Source organism: Harpia harpyja, chromosome 17 (assembly GCF_026419915.1).
Source record: "Harpia harpyja isolate bHarHar1 chromosome 17, bHarHar1 primary haplotype, whole genome shotgun sequence".
Classification (NCBI taxonomy): domain Eukaryota; kingdom Metazoa; phylum Chordata; class Aves; order Accipitriformes; family Accipitridae; genus Harpia; species Harpia harpyja.
In genome coordinates this window covers 23,352,760-23,368,639 of record NC_068956.1, presented here as the reverse complement: position 1 = coordinate 23,368,639, position 15,880 = coordinate 23,352,760, and the positions used below count along the sequence as shown (strand labels likewise).

The 15,880-nt window shown below is 36.4% G+C and overlaps 1 protein-coding gene across 3 annotated transcripts in view; it reads left to right on the top strand.

The window, feature by feature from the left end:
- Positions 1 to 14,395, top strand: part of SACS (sacsin molecular chaperone) — a 62,196-nt gene extending 47,801 nt beyond the window's left edge. For all 3 annotated transcript variants that reach the window (XM_052812993.1, XM_052812994.1, XM_052812995.1), the window contains one exon: positions 943 to 14,395. In XM_052812993.1, the coding sequence (XP_052668953.1) occupies positions 943 to 12,503 (11,561 nt within the window). In that variant the 3' untranslated portion in view covers positions 12,504 to 14,395. The remainder of the gene's footprint in view (positions 1 to 942) is intronic.
- The last annotated feature ends 1,485 nt before the right edge of the window (positions 14,396 to 15,880 follow it).

Sequence of the window (15,880 nt, the reverse complement as noted above, 5' to 3'; positions counted from 1 at the left end):
AGAAATAACAGAATGCATAGCTCTGTAGGCATGAAGTGAAAGTAAAAAAATTTTTTCTGAAGGATGTCTTACTACTGATTTCCAGCAGAGCAGGGACAGTAGATAATATCTTTAATTGGACAGTTGCTTTTAAGGAAATGGCAGTGCTATCTAGATGGAAGAAAGATCTGAAGTTCAAATAGATGTCTTGCTTCCATTTCTGTCATTGTTTTTGATGTCATTGGGAGGTAGTGGTATTTTTATATTCTGTACTATTTTCTTACTCCCAGACATTCTGTAGTTTTTAAGTATAAACTCTCTTAATGATAATTGAGACATGAGTGTTAACATATGTTTCTTTTAGTGAGGGCTTTGATAATAAGAATAAAAGCATATACATCTAAACTTAGTTTCAGCACTCCTTGCACAACTGAATTTTGTTCCTTGTCAGTTTTAGTGTAAGATCATCTGCACCTGAGCTGCTCTCTGTTATATCTAATAAATAATCTTTCAAATCTATTTGAATCTTTGCAATTATAGACAAACAAATAATGGATTAGATTCTTATTTACTCCTAGGCAAAGAAGTAGTGTAAAGAATCAGCCAAACAAAAAAATACGTTTGAAGTTTCTACTTTGATTGTAAAACTGTAGTTGCTATGTATGCCTGAGAACTCTTGTGTCAAACTAACAAATGCAATAACATATAGATAATTTTCAATTTGTTTTTATTTTTATACTAATATGGAATGTATTTGCTTTTAATTAACTCCTAAAAGCAAGGGGAGCTGGTATCTGCAGTTCTATTTAACAAACAGTTTTTTCCACAAAAAGAAAAGGCAGGGTACAAGTTAGATTCCTCCCCCCACTCCTTCCCCCCCCCCCCCCCCCCCAACCAAAAGCACTTTGTTATGTAACTTTGCTCTGTCATTTTCATGGCTTTGCCCTTTTGCTATAATTTCAGGAAGGCCATGCACTCAGCTCCAGCTTCTGAACCCAGAAAGATTTGCCCGGCTCATTAAAGAAGTTATGAATAGCGTGTGGCCTGGTAGAGACATGGTGGTACAGTGGTATCCAGGTTTGGAAGACAAAAATCACCCATCAGTTTCCTGGCTTAAGATGGTCTGGAAGAACCTATATATACATTTTTCTGATGACTTGAGTGTGTTTGATGACATGCCGCTTATCCCTAAGACACTGCTGGAGGAAAACCAAACATCAGTGGAACTGGTTAGATTTAGGAATCCATCGCCTATCATTCTTGAAGACGAATCTGAGACTCAGCTCCCGGAATATTTAGCTGATATTATTCAGAAAGTTGGTGGAGTTGTACTTAAGAAGCTGGATACTTCTATCCAACATCCACTTATAAAAAAATATGTGCATCCACCATTGCCAAGTGCTATTTTACAAATAATGGAAAAAATGTCCTTACAGAAACTATGTAATCAGGTTGCATCATTCCCATCAACACATAAAGATGCTCTTAGGGGATTCTTAGCTAGTTTAACTGATGCAAGTGAAAAAGAGAGAAGAATTATTCAGGAATTGCTAATATTTAAAAAAATCGAAAAATCATCTGATGAAAGTGCCCCTGTTTTTACTGGGCTAAAAGGTAGTAAGGTATTACACCACACTGCCAAAATTCCTCCTGGTCTAAGATTTTCTATTCCAATAATTGACAGCAGTGATGAAGCTACTATTCGCTTAGCTAACCTGCTGAAAATAGAACAGCTAAAGAGCACGGATTGCTTGAAGTTTGTTATAGAAGACATAAGAAGTGATTTTTATTCATACGATGAAACAACACAGATAATGCAATGGGTTCTTGAAAATCTGACTTTTCTGAAAAATGAGAATACAGATGTGATAGATTGGCTGACATCACTAAAGTTTATTAAGATTTCACAGGAAAAGATACTGTCAGCAAATGAACTCTTTGATCCTGAGGTAGAACTTCTGCAAAATTTGTTTTATGCTGAGGAGGAGATTTGCTTCCCCCCCGTTATTTTTACATCTTCAGATATTCTTCATTCTCTGAGACAAATAGGCTTAAAAAATGAGGCCAATCTTGAGGAAAGTGATATTATGAGAGTGGCAAATAAAATTGAAAGTTTGCATGCTAACTCTAACACCAATCATGATTTACTGTTAAGAAAAGCTAGAACTCTTTTGATGATTTTGAACAAAAACCATACACTGCTTCACTCATCTGAAACAAAAGCTGCGCTGAAAAAAATAAAATGGATTCCTGCATGTAAGGAAAGACCTCCAAATTATCCAGGATCCTTAGTTTGGAAAGGAGATCATTGTAATCTGTGTTCACCACCAGAAATGTGTGATATATCTCATGCAATTTTAGTTGGTTCCTCAGTTCCTCTTGTGGAAAATGTGCTGTTGGATATAGAAAAAGCACTTGGCATCCCCACCAAGCCCAGCATAAAAGCAGTCTTAAAACATTTCAAAGTGGTGGTTGATTGGCACAGTTCTAAAACCTTCAGTGATGAGGACTATTATCAATTTCAGCATATCTTGCTTGAGATTTATGGATTTATGCATGATCATCTAGAAGAAGGCAAAGAAGCTTTTAAAGCCCTGAAATTTCCCTGGGTTTGGACAGGTAAAACATTTTGTTCCCTCACACAAGCAGTAATAAAGTCAGTACCTGATCTTGATCTTCAACCTTATCTACATTATGTGCCAAAAACGATGGCAAAGTTTCACCAGTTGTTTAAATGTTGTGGTTCAATTGAACAGTTAACACCAGACCATGTTTCTATGGTCATTCAGAAAATATATCTAAAAAGTGAGCAGTCTCTCTCGGAACAAGAGAGTAAACAAAATCTTCACATTATGTTGAGCATCATAAGATGGCTGTACAGCAATCAGATTCCTGCAAGTCTGCATACGCCCATGCCACTATACAGTGGCAAACTTCCTTATAAACTTGCAATGAGGCCAATTCATGAGTGCTGTTATTGTGATATCAAAGTTGATGACTTAAACGATTTGCTTGAAGATTCTGTTGAACCAATAATTTTGGTGCATGAAGACATACCAATGAAAACTGCTGAGTGGTTAAATGTCCCATGCCTTAGCACAAGATTGATTAATCCAGAAAATATGGGATTTGAGCAATCTGGGCAAAGAGAGCCTCTGACTGTAAGAATTAAAAACATTTTGGAAGAATACCCTTCCATTTCAGATATCTTTAAAGAGCTTCTTCAAAATGCTGATGATGCTAATGCAACAGAATGTAATTTCCTGATTGACATGAGAAGAAATATGGATATAAGAGAGAATCTCCTGGATCCAGGAATGGCAGCATGTCATGGTCCAGCTTTGTGGTCATTCAATAATTCTGAATTTTCTGACTCTGACTTCCTAAATATAACTCGATTAGGAGAGTCTTTAAAAAGGAGTGAAGTTGACAAAGTAGGAAAGTTTGGACTGGGATTCAATTCTGTTTATCATATCACTGATGTTCCTATTATTTTGAGCCGTGAATTCATGATTATGTTTGATCCAAATGTTAACCATATCAGTAAGCATATTAGAGATAAATCTAACCCTGGGATCAAAATCAACTGGAGTAAACAACAGAAGAGGCTACGAAAATTTCCCAATCAATTTAAGCCATTTATAGGAGTTTTTGGTTGCCAGCTACCACTGACTGTAGAATCTCCTTACAGCTACAAAGGAACGCTTTTCCGGCTGTCCTTTAGAACTCAGCAGGAAGCTAAAGTGAGTGAAGTCAGCAGTGCATGTTACAATACAGCAGACATTTACTCTCTTGTGGATGAATTTAGCATTTGTGGTCATAGACTGATAATATTTGCTCAGAGTGTAAATTCAATGGTTTTGAAATACTTGAAAATTGAAGCAGATGATCCTGGGGTGGCACAAGATGTTGTCACTATCAAAAAAAATTTGTGTTCTTCCAAAGCCTTGACTGCACCAAATGTAAGTGTTTTAAAGGAAGCGGCTAAACTCATGAAGGTCTGCAGCAGCAGTAATAAAAAGCTTCCCACTGAAACACCAAAGTCCTCCTGTATCTTACAGATAGTAGTAGAAGAATTTCACCATGTATTTAGAAGGATTGCTGATTTACAGTCTCCACTTTTCAGAGGTACAGAGGATGATCCAGCTTCTTTCTTTGAAATGGCTAAATCAGGACAGATAAAAAGATCAGCTGATGAATTGCCACAGAAAACAGTAGATTCAACAACATGGCTTATATGTTCTTGCATGGACATTGGAGATGCTTTAAAATTTTCATTACATGAAAGTGGACGAAGACTAGGTCTTGTTCCCTGTGGTGGAGTAGGAGTGTTGCTGTCTGAAACCCAGGATCAAAAGTGGATTGTGAAACCTAATTGCAACACCATAGGTGAAGTATTCTGCTATTTACCTCTACGAATAAAAACAGGCTTACCTCTTCATATAAATGGCTGCTTTGCAGTTACTTCAAATCGGAAAGAGATCTGGAAAACAGACACGAAAGGAAGATGGAATACAGTATTCATGAGGCATGTTATTGTAAAAGCCTACATAGAAGCACTTTGTGTTCTACGTGACATGGCAATCAATGGTGAGCTAGTTGACTACAGTTACTGTGCAGTGTGGCCAGATCCTGATTCGGTTCACGATGATTTTTCTGTTATTTGTCAAGGGTTTTATGAAGATATAGCTCATATGAAAAGCAAAGAAGGGATCAAAGTGTTTTCTGATGGTTTCTCTTGGGTTTCCATGAAGAATGTAAGGTTTTTAGACGACTCTATACTAAAACGACCAGATGTTGGACCATCGGCCTTTAAGATTTTTCTGAAGTACCTTAAAAAAACTGGTTCCAAAAATCTGTGTGCTGTAGATCTCCCATCCTGGGTAAAGACAGGATTTGAAGAAGCAGGATGCAAATACATATTGTTGGAGAACACTTTCTCTGAGAAACAGTTCTTTTCTGAGGTGTTTTTCCCTAATGTTCAGGAGATAGATGCAGAGCTGCGTGATCCTTTGATGCGTTATGTTCTCAATGAAAAAGTTGAGGAGTTCTCAGGAATTCTTCGTGTTACTCCATGTATTCCCTGTTCGTTGGATGAACATCCATTAGTTACACCATCAAGACTGATCCATCCTGAAGGAAGAGTTGCAAAGTTATATGATGCTGAAGATGGACGATTTCCGTATGGCACCACTCAGGATTATCTTAACCCAGTTATTTTGGTTAAGCTTGTTCAGTTGGGAATGGCTAAAGATGATATTTTATGGGAGGATCTGATAGAACGTGCAGAGTCAGTAGCTGAAATTAACAAGATTGATCATGCTGCAGCTTGTCTCAGAAGCAGTATTATATTGAGTCTTATTGATGAAAAACTAAAATCTAGGGACCCTAGAGCTAAAGAATTTGCTGCAAAATGTCAAACCATCCCTTTCCTTCCTTTCCTTAGCAAGCCAGCAGGCTTCTCACTGCACTGGAAAGGCAGTGATTTTCAGCCTGAAGCGATGTTTCCAGCAACTGATCTTTTTACTGCTGATCACCAAGATATAGTTTGCCTAATACAACCAATTCTTAATGAAAATTCCCACTCCTTTAAAGGTTGTGGTGCTTTGTCATTAGCTGTCAAAGAATTTTTGGGTTTACTGAAGAAACCAGCTGTTAATTTGGTCATAAATCAGTTAGAAGAAGTTGCAAAGTCATTTGATGGAATCACATTATATCAAGAAAATATCACTAATGCTTGTTACAAATACCTCCACGAAGCAATGTTACAGAATGAATTGACAAAAGCTATGATAATTGAACAACTGACAAACTGTAGTTTTATTCTGGTTGAGAATGTGTATGTTGATCCAACAAAAGTGTCTTTTCATTTGAATTTTGAAGCAGCACCCTATCTCTATCAGTTGCCTAATAAATATAAAAATAGTTTCCGTGAGCTATTTGAAAGTGTGGGTGTAAGACAGGCTTTTACAGTTGAAGATTTTGCTGTAGTTCTGGAATTAATAAATCAGGAAAGAGGGACCAAACAACTAACAGAAGACAACTTTCAGCTTTGCAGGAGAATAATTAGTGAAGGAATATGGAGCCTCATTAGAGAGAAGAAGCAGGAATTTTGTGAGAAAAAGTATGGTGATATTTTGTTACCCGATACTCGTCTTGCACTTCTGCCTGCAAAATCTTTGTGTTACAATGACTGTCCATGGATTAAAGTTAAAGACACAACTGTTAAATATTGTCATGGTGATATTCCGAGAGAAGTTGCAGTAAAGCTTGGAGCAGTACCAAAACGCCATAAAGCTTTGGAAAGATATGCATCCAATATCTGTTTTACTACCCTTGGAACAGAATTTGGCCAGAAAGAAAAATTGACGAGTAGAATTAAAAGCATTCTTAATGCCTACCCTTCAGAAAAAGAAATGCTGAAAGAGCTCCTTCAGAATGCAGATGATGCAAAAGCTACAGAGATCTGTTTTGTGTTTGATCCTAGACAGCATCCAGCCGACAGAATATTTGATGAGAAATGGGCACCACTTCAAGGACCAGCACTGTGTGTTTACAACAATCAGCCTTTTACAGAAGATGATATTCGAGGAATTCAGAACCTTGGAAAAGGTACAAAAGTAGGAAATCCCTGTAAAACTGGACAATATGGTATAGGTTTCAATTCTGTTTATCATATTACTGATTGTCCTTCTTTCATATCTGGCAATGACATACTTTGTATTTTTGATCCTCATGCTAGATATGCACCAGGTTCAACATCAACAAGTCCTGGTCGCATGTTTAGAGATTTAGATGCAGATTTCAGAACACAGTTCTCAGATGTACTGGACCTCTACTTAGGAAATCACTTTAAACTGGATAATTGCACGATGTTTAGGTTTCCTCTTCGAAATGGAGAAATGGCAAAAGTATCAGAAATTTCCTCAGTTCCTTGCTCAGATAGAATGGTCCAAAATCTTTTAGATAAGCTGCGTACAGATGGAGCAGAACTCTTAATGTTTTTGAACCATATGGAAAAAATTTCTATTTGTGAGATAGAAAAAACAACAGGAGCACTAAATGTGTTGTATTCTGTACAAGGCAAAATCACTGATGGAGACAGACTGAAACGAAAGCAATTCCATGCATCTGTAATTGACAGTGTAACTAAAAAAAAGCAGCTAAGTGAAATACCTGTGCAACAGATTACTTACACAATGGATACTGAAGACTCTGAAGGAAATCTTACAACTTGGTTAATTTGTAACAGGTCAGGCTTTTCTGCCATGGAAAAGGTGTCCAAAAGTGTGGTTTCAGCCCACAAGAATGAGGACATTACTCTTTTTCCACGTGGTGGGGTTGCAGCTTGCATTACTCATAATTACAAAAAACCTCACAGAGCATTCTGTTTCTTACCATTATCATTAGAAACTGGATTACCTTTTCATGTGAATGGACACTTTGCTCTGGATTCTGCAAGAAGAAATCTGTGGCGTGATGATAACGGTGTTGGAGTAAGAAGTGACTGGAATAGTAGCCTAATGACGGCGCTGATAGCACCGGCCTATGTTGAACTGCTGATTCAGCTGAAGAAACGGTATTTTCCAGGCACTGATCCTACAGTATCAGTGCTGCAAAACACACCTATTCATGTTGTGAAAGACACTTTAAAAAAATTTTTATCCTTTTTTCCAGTTAATAGACTTGATATTCAGCCAGATTGGTATTGTTTAGTGAAAGCAGTTTACAGTTGCATTTATGAAGATTTGAAGCGTCTTTTACCTGTTATGCGAGCTCCAAATATTGATGGTTCTGATTTGCATTCTGCTGTTATCATCACATGGGTTAACATGTCTACTGTGAACAAAGGCAGGCCATTCTTTGACAACTTACTACAGGATGAATTGCAGCATCTCAAAAATACAGAGTATAACATCACAACGCGGAAGACAGTGGCTGAAAATGTTTACAGACTCAAGCATTTACTCTTAGAAATTGGATTTAATTTGGTATATAACTGTGATGAAACTGCAAATCTTTACCACTGTTTGGTAGATGCAGATATTCCTGTCACCTATGTGACACCTGCTGATGTCCGATTATTTTTGATGACATTTTCTTTTCCAGACTCTAATTGTCACATTGGAAAGTTACCCTGCCGTCTTCAGCAGACAAATTTGAAACTCTTCCATAGTCTCAAACTTCTGGTTGACTACTGTTTTAAAGATGCAGAAGAAAATGAAATCCAAATTGAGGGCTTGCCACTCCTTATTACTCTTGACAATGTTTTGCAAATTTTTGATTCAAAGCGACCAAAGTTCTTGACAACGTACCACGAACTGATTCCATCGCGCAAAGATCTCTTTATGAACACATTGTATTTGAGATACAACAATATTTTACTTAGCAGTGAAGTAGCGAAAGTCTTTGATATCGGAAGTTTTGCTGAATTGTTATCATCTGTGTTGCCTAGAGAATATAAAACTAGAAATTGTATGAAGTGGAAGGAAAACTTTGCAAGTGAATCTTGGCTTAAAAATGCCTGGCATTTTATTAGTGAGTCTATAAATTTAAAGGAAGAGCAAGAAGATACGCAAGCAAAATTTGATGATGTTGTTGAAACTTTGAAGGACTGGACTTTGCTCCCCGGTGTAAGGTTTACTGTCTCAGCTAATCATCTTGTTGTGCCAGAGTGCGATGTTTTGCTGCCCCTCAGCATTATGCATATAGCTGTTTTTCCAAATGCTCAGAGTGATAAAGTCTTTCATGCTTTAATGAAAACAGGCTGTATTCAGCTGGCATTGAACAAAATTTGTTCCAAAGACAGTGCTTTAGTGCCTTTCTTGTCAGGACGTACAGCAAATATAGATAATCCTTCAAGCATTCTGAAAGCCATACAATATATGGTACAGACATCAACTTTTAGGACTGAAAAGTTAGCAGAAAGTGACTTTGAGGCTCTCTTAATGTACTTTAATTGCAATTTATGTCATTTGACATCTCAGGATGACATTAAAATTTTAAAGTCTCTTCCATGTTATAAATCCATTAGTGGCCGATACATCAGCATTTCAAAATATGGGACGTGTTATGTCCTCACAAAAAGCATCCCATCAGTAGAAGTAGACAGATGGACACAGTTGACTTCATCAGCTTTTCTTGAAGAGAAGGTTCATTTGAAAGATTTGTATACTGTGCTTGGCTGTGTCTCTGTGGATGATCTTGAAGTGTACTTGAAACATCTTTTGCCAAAAATTGAAAGTCTGTCTTACGATGCAAAATTAGAACACTTGATCTACTTAAAGAATAGGCTAACTAGCATTGAAGAAACTTCAGAAATGAAGGAACAGCTGTTTGAAAAGCTTGAAAGCATTTTGATCATTCATGATGCAAGCAATAGATTAAAACCTGCAAAATATTTTTATGACAGGACTGTAAAAGTCTTTGAAGTTATGCTTCCTGAAAAATTTTTTATACCTCAAGATTTTTTTAAGAAACTAGAGCAGCTTACAAAACCGAAAAATCAAGCTGCATTCCTTCCATCATGGGTAACTTTTCTACGACATATCGGATTGAAATTCATCATTTCACAGCAACAATTACTACAGTTTGCTAAGGAGATCAGCATGCGAGCAAATACAGAAAACTGGTCTAAAGAAACACTGCAGAATACTGTCGATGTCCTCCTTCATCACATATTTCAAGAGAGAACTGACCTTCTGTCAGGAAATTTTCTGAAAGAATTGTCATTAATTCCTTTTCTGTGCCCTGAACGAGCTCCAGCAGAATTTGTTAGATTTCATCCTCAGTATCAAGAAGTTAATGGGACGCTTCCTCTTATACGATTCAATGGGGCACAAGTGAATCCTAAATTCAAACAGACTGATGTGTTGCAGTTGCTGTGGACTTCGTGTCCCATTCTTCCTGAGAAAGCAACACCTTTAAGTATCAAAGAGCAAGAGGGAAGTAGTCTTGGTGCACAAGAACAACTTGAGCAAGTTTTAACTATGCTGAATGTTAATTTGGACCCTCCTCTGGACAAAGTCATCAATAACTGCAGGAACATATGTAATATAACAACTTTGGATGAGGACATGGTGAAAACTAGGGCCAAGGTCCTAAGAAGCATTTATGAATTTCTTAGTACAGAGAAAAGGGAATTCCGCTTTCAGCTTCGAGGAGTTTCTTTTGTAATGGTGGAAGAAGGTTGGAAGCTCCTTAAGCCTGAAGAGGTAGTAATAAACCTTGAGTATGAATCTGATTTTAAACCTTATCTTTACAAACTTCCTTTAGAACTTGGTACTTTCCATCAGTTATTTAAACATTTGGGTACTGAAGATATTATTTCAACAAAGCAGTATGTTGAAGTTCTAGGTCGCATATTCAAGAACTCGGAAGGAAAGCAATTGGATCCTAATGAAATGCGCACGGTTAAAAGAGTAGTTTCTGGCCTTTTCAAAAGTCTTCAGAATGATTCTGTCAAGGTTAGGAATGACCTTGAGAATATGAGGGATTTTGCCCTTTACCTGCCAAGTCAGGATGGTAGGTTGGTAAAGTCTAGTATCTTAGTTTTTGATGATGCACCCCACTACAAAAGCAGAATCCAGGGTAACATTGGTGTGCAAATGCTTGTTGATCTTAGCCAGTGTTACTTAGGCAAGGACCATGGTTTTCACACTAAATTGATAATGTTATTCCCTCAGAAATTGAGGCCTCGCTTACTTAGCAGTATTCTTGAGGAACAGTTGGATGAAGAGTCTCCCAAAATTTGTCAGTTTGGAGCGTTATGTTCTTTGCAGGGAAGGTTACAGTTACTGTTGTCTTCAGAACAATTCATCACAGGACTCATTAGGATTATGAAGCATGAAAATGACAATGCCTTTTTAGCTAATGAAGAAAAAGCAATAAGACTTTGCAAAGCTTTGCGAGAAGGTTTGAAAGTTTCCTGTTTTGAGAAGTTGCAAACAACATTAAGAGTTAAAGGTTTTTCTCCTATTCCCCACAGCAAAAGTGAAACATTTGCTTTCCTGAAGAGATATGGAAATGCAGTAATACTGCTTTACATACAGCATTCTGACAGCAAAGACATAAATTTCCTGTTGGCATTAGCAATGACCTTAAAATCCGCAACTGACAACCTGATTTCTGATACCTCGTATTTAATTGCCATGCTGGGTTGTAATGATATTTACCGGATCGGTGAGAAGCTTGACAGTTTAGGAGTGAAGTATGACTCTTCTGAGCCATCAAAACTGGAACTACCAACACCTGGCACTCCTATACCAGCTGAAATTCACTATACACTTCTCATGGATCCAATGAATGTATTTTATCCTGGTGAATATGTTGGTTACCTTGTTGATGCTGAAGGTGGTGATATATATGGATCATATCAACCAACTTATACCTATGCAATCATTGTACAAGAAGTAGAAAGAGAAGATGATGAAAGTCCCAGTTTTCTGGGGAAGATTTACCAGATTGATATTGGATATAGTGAATATAAAATAGTGAGCTCTCTTGACTTGTACAAATTTTCAAGACCGGAGGAAAGTTCTCAAAGCAGGGATAGCACACCTTCTACCCCAACCAGTCCTACGGAATTTCCAGCACATGGACCGAGGACAATTCCACCTCTCTTCACTGGTAGAGAGAGCCACAAAACAATGTCCTCAAAACATCACTCTCCAAAAAAGATAAAGTCAAACTCGTTGCCAGAAATACTAAGAGAAGTGACATCAGTGATTGAACAGGCTTGGAAGCTTCCAGAATCTGAAAGAAAAAAGATCATTAGGAGGCTGTATCTTAAATGGCATCCAGATAAAAATGCAGAGAATCTTGATATAGCTAATGAAGTTTTCAAACATTTACAGAATGAGATTAACAGGCTAGAGAAGCAGGCCTTTATGGATCAAAATATGGACAGAGCCTCAAGAAGACCATTTTCATCCTCTGCTTCTCGATTTCAGTCAGATAAATTTTCATTTCAGAGATTTTATACTTCATGGAATCAAGAAGCTACAAGCCACAAATCTGAAAGGCAGCAGTATAAAGAAAAGTGCCCATCTTCCACGGCGCCATCTTGCTCGCAACGCTTTTTTGTCCCACCTACATTCAGGTCTGTTGGCAATCCTGTAGAGGCACGTCGATGGCTTAGGCAGGCCCGAGCTAACTTTTCAGCTGCAAGAAATGACCTCCATAAAAATGCCAATGAATGGGTATGCTTTAAATGCTACCTTTCTACTAAACTAGCCTTGATTGCAGCTGACTACGCTGTGAAGGGCAAATCGGACAAAGACGTAAAACCAGCAGCCCTTGCACAAAAAATAGAGGAATATAGTCAGCAACTTGAAGGTCTTACAAATGATGTTCAGACATTGGAAGCTTATGGAGTAGATAGCTTAAAAACTAGGTATCCCGACTTACTTCCTTTTCCACAGATTCCCAATGATAGGTTTACTTCAGAAGTTGCTATGAGAGTGATGGAATGTACTGCTTGTATCATAATAAAACTTGAAAACTTTATACAACAGAAAGTGTAAGTGATTTGAAGTTAGGGAAGTGTTTTGTCAAGAGCTTAGGTATTTCATGTGATGGGATACAAATGTGGTTGTGCAGATTACTGAACATCCAAGAGGTTACACATTGCCAAGCAGTTTAGAAGCGTAGTGCACAAAGAAGGTGGATGGTACTGAAGTACTTAGAATTTAAATTTATTTAAAGAGGATTTTTTTTTTAACTGAGCCTGCTGTATAAGCAAACTGTAAAAACATGAATATTTTTTAAAATTTGCAAGGAAACTGAGCTGCAAAAATTAGCTGTATGTACAATATTGTGATTAATTGGCATATTATTGACCTGCACTTTATATAACCAAAGCTTAGCTTTCTGTTAGATGAAGCCTGTAGTTGTAACTCTTTATTAGATTTTATTTCATTTAATATAATGTTTCAAAACCAATAATGTCAGTTTTCAATGTACTAATCTTAAGACTGGACATAAATGAAATGGGAGATGGGATGGAAATTAAAATAACTTTGGAGATATTGCTCCAAAGCATTTCTGTATTCTTTTGTGTTCTGTGGACATTTGTGTCACTCATAGTAATACTCTTATCAGCTGGATCTGATCATAAATTTGCTGCAGCATCACATTGTGAACATTTAAAGGATCGTTTAGTACCTGTGAACTGGTACAGTTATTTTAATGCTGAATAATGATACTTGATTTAACATGCAACTTCATGTCATGCATTGATTGCATTTACTTTATTATAAAATAATTAAGTATTTAATTTACCTTTTTTCCTAGAGCCTGTCATCTTTGTTCAATGAAAAATGCATGTGGATGATATAAAATTGGTGAACATTATTATATGGTGTTTTATCATTATTTTGTTTGAACACCAAAACTCAGTTTTCAGATGTCTAAATGCTTGAGTTTCTTTTTTTTTTTTCCCTGTGTGTGTGCCTTTGTGTGTGTACATATATATATATATTTTTCCACAAACAAACATTGATAATAGTACAATACAGTAACCCATTTTTGGTGTAAACTGAGCACTGTTTTTTGTTACATGTTTAAAGGTGCTGCAATGTAATGCTCTTTTTATTTTGTTCTTCACTACAGCCCTAGTAGAGAAGTCTGATTTTTAGTTCACACTCTTGTAGTACTTTTGGTAATGTCATGCAATATGTTCAACGTTAGCTCTTTGTAAAAAAATAAAAAAAAATAAAAAAATATGGAAGGATAATGCTAAATGGAAGGATTTTTCCTTTGCTGGATTAGCCACATTTAACATAAATGTTAATTTTTTTCCAGTGACATGCTATTACAATTGTTTACTTGACAGGACGGTGAAACTGTAATTTAACTTACAGAATACAAAGGAAAATAAACAACAGTGAGCTTGCCAGGCTGATACAGCTGCGATAGTGTTGTAATCCAAAAATAAAAAATCATGATGAAGGCTTCTTCAGTTTTGTGCAAATTATAAAGGGCTTGTTCTCTTCTGAAAAATCTTGCAAATTGTAGTGGGAAGAAATGTGATGTTTGGAAAATGATACTGCTTCTGATTGTGAAGCCCTATTATTATTTCTGCTATTAAATATTAAGTGCCATAGTTTTAATAAAGAAAAATGCAAACATAAATTTCAGTCTGATGTGTTTTGGTTTTACAAAGACTAAATTTACCTATTATTTCAAGCTTTCTTTTATATAGGTAAATACACAATCTCTTTTCAATTCACTCTAAGTAATTGTACAAATATTAAAATACTATTAAAAAGGAAAAATGCTTTTTTCTTGCAGTGACAAATGTTTGCAGTTTTCTCAAAGAAATTGTACATTTTGCTGATTTTTTGCAATAAATAGCATGTACGTAAAACACAAATCCTGGTGTGCCATGAAATAAATAGGTTTAGTTAATTCCCTATGTTTTTTAAATAGATTCCTTTGTGGCTCTTACATAACTTTGTGCATTAAGTCAGATGAATAGTATTCATGGTAAGCAAAATACGAACAAAAGGAAACGGTTCTTGTGTTTTTCTGTTTAAATGGAGCTAAAACATAAGGTAGCATGTTAGCATGCAAACGAGTAACAGGAGCAACACGAACACTTTCCCCTTTTTAGGTGAGATCTTGAGGAAGGAAGTCTTTTAAGCACATAACTGTGTTTTGTAAGCAACTTATGTTGCCTTACCAATATTACTGTGCGGAACTACTAAACTATTTTGTTATATTTTTATTTTGTTTACTTTGTGTATGTTGTTGAGTGCTGACACTGTGAGAAAGAAAATGGTCCTAGTTCTTAGGAAGCTAATGGTCTGAAGCAATTTTAAATATTGAACGAAGATGAGCAAGAAAACCTGCGTGACACAGAAAAAATTCATTTATTCTATTATTCCTGGGTTGATACCATCAATCAGTTGCAGTAAAATTTACATATGGATGCAGAGAGACAGGCAAGAGTGGCATCTTAGTTGGAAGTCTCTTAGTTTCTTTTTTTATTTGCTTAACTCGCTGTAACAGCTAGCCTAAATAAAGACACCTTATGAGACCAGGAAACCATACTGTGGGAGAAACTGATTTTGTAAGTGCCATTTAATCCCTGTTTAAATAAATAAATAAATAAATAAAATGCTTAATTAATGCTTCCTTTTGGCTCAGCTGGAGCCTTGGGAAATACAGACTAACATATTTGTTCCTAAGTCAGGCGTGGAAGCTCTGAACAGTTAGTATGTAATAATAGCAGTAAATGTTAGCATGTAGGTTCCACAAAAATACATTTTACAAGTAATTCTGCACATTACCCAAGTTTGCATGAGAGAAAATGTCTTTTCAGCCAGGTATATGTCCTAGTTATCCTCCACAGGTACCACTAATGTGTCTAGGAAAAGCAGCTTCAGTAGTCTTGTCTCCCAGGATGTGAGGTATAGCAAAGATCAGTGGTACATGAAACTAATTTAACTGTACATTTAGTAGCTTAAATATAAGGAACTGCGGTTGTAACAAGCCTTGGCAGGTTTGTAACTAATCTTTTTGTGGAAGCTTTAAAAGTTTTCCTCTCAAACAATGGCCTTAGCACCTATTCTAAAAAGCATTGGTCACTTGCCTCACCAATTAGTGACAAGAAAAAGGCCGCCTTTTTTTTTTTTTAAAGAAACAGATTTTTGTGTAGCTAACTACCAAAAGAAAAAGAAATGGTTTGTTGTATAAAAAAACGCAGTTTTGCAATACTTGTACTCAAATTATAAAAATAAAGTTACTATGGTGATGTGAAAACTAGGATTTAAGAGCTATTAGTATAAGGATTGCATTCACTTGGTACTTGGGTTGCTTTAAACAGGGCTTTAATAAAATTGATTGTAATTGCTTCAGTTGAAGGTAGTATCAACTTTGAGATTTCCTACTGCTGGTT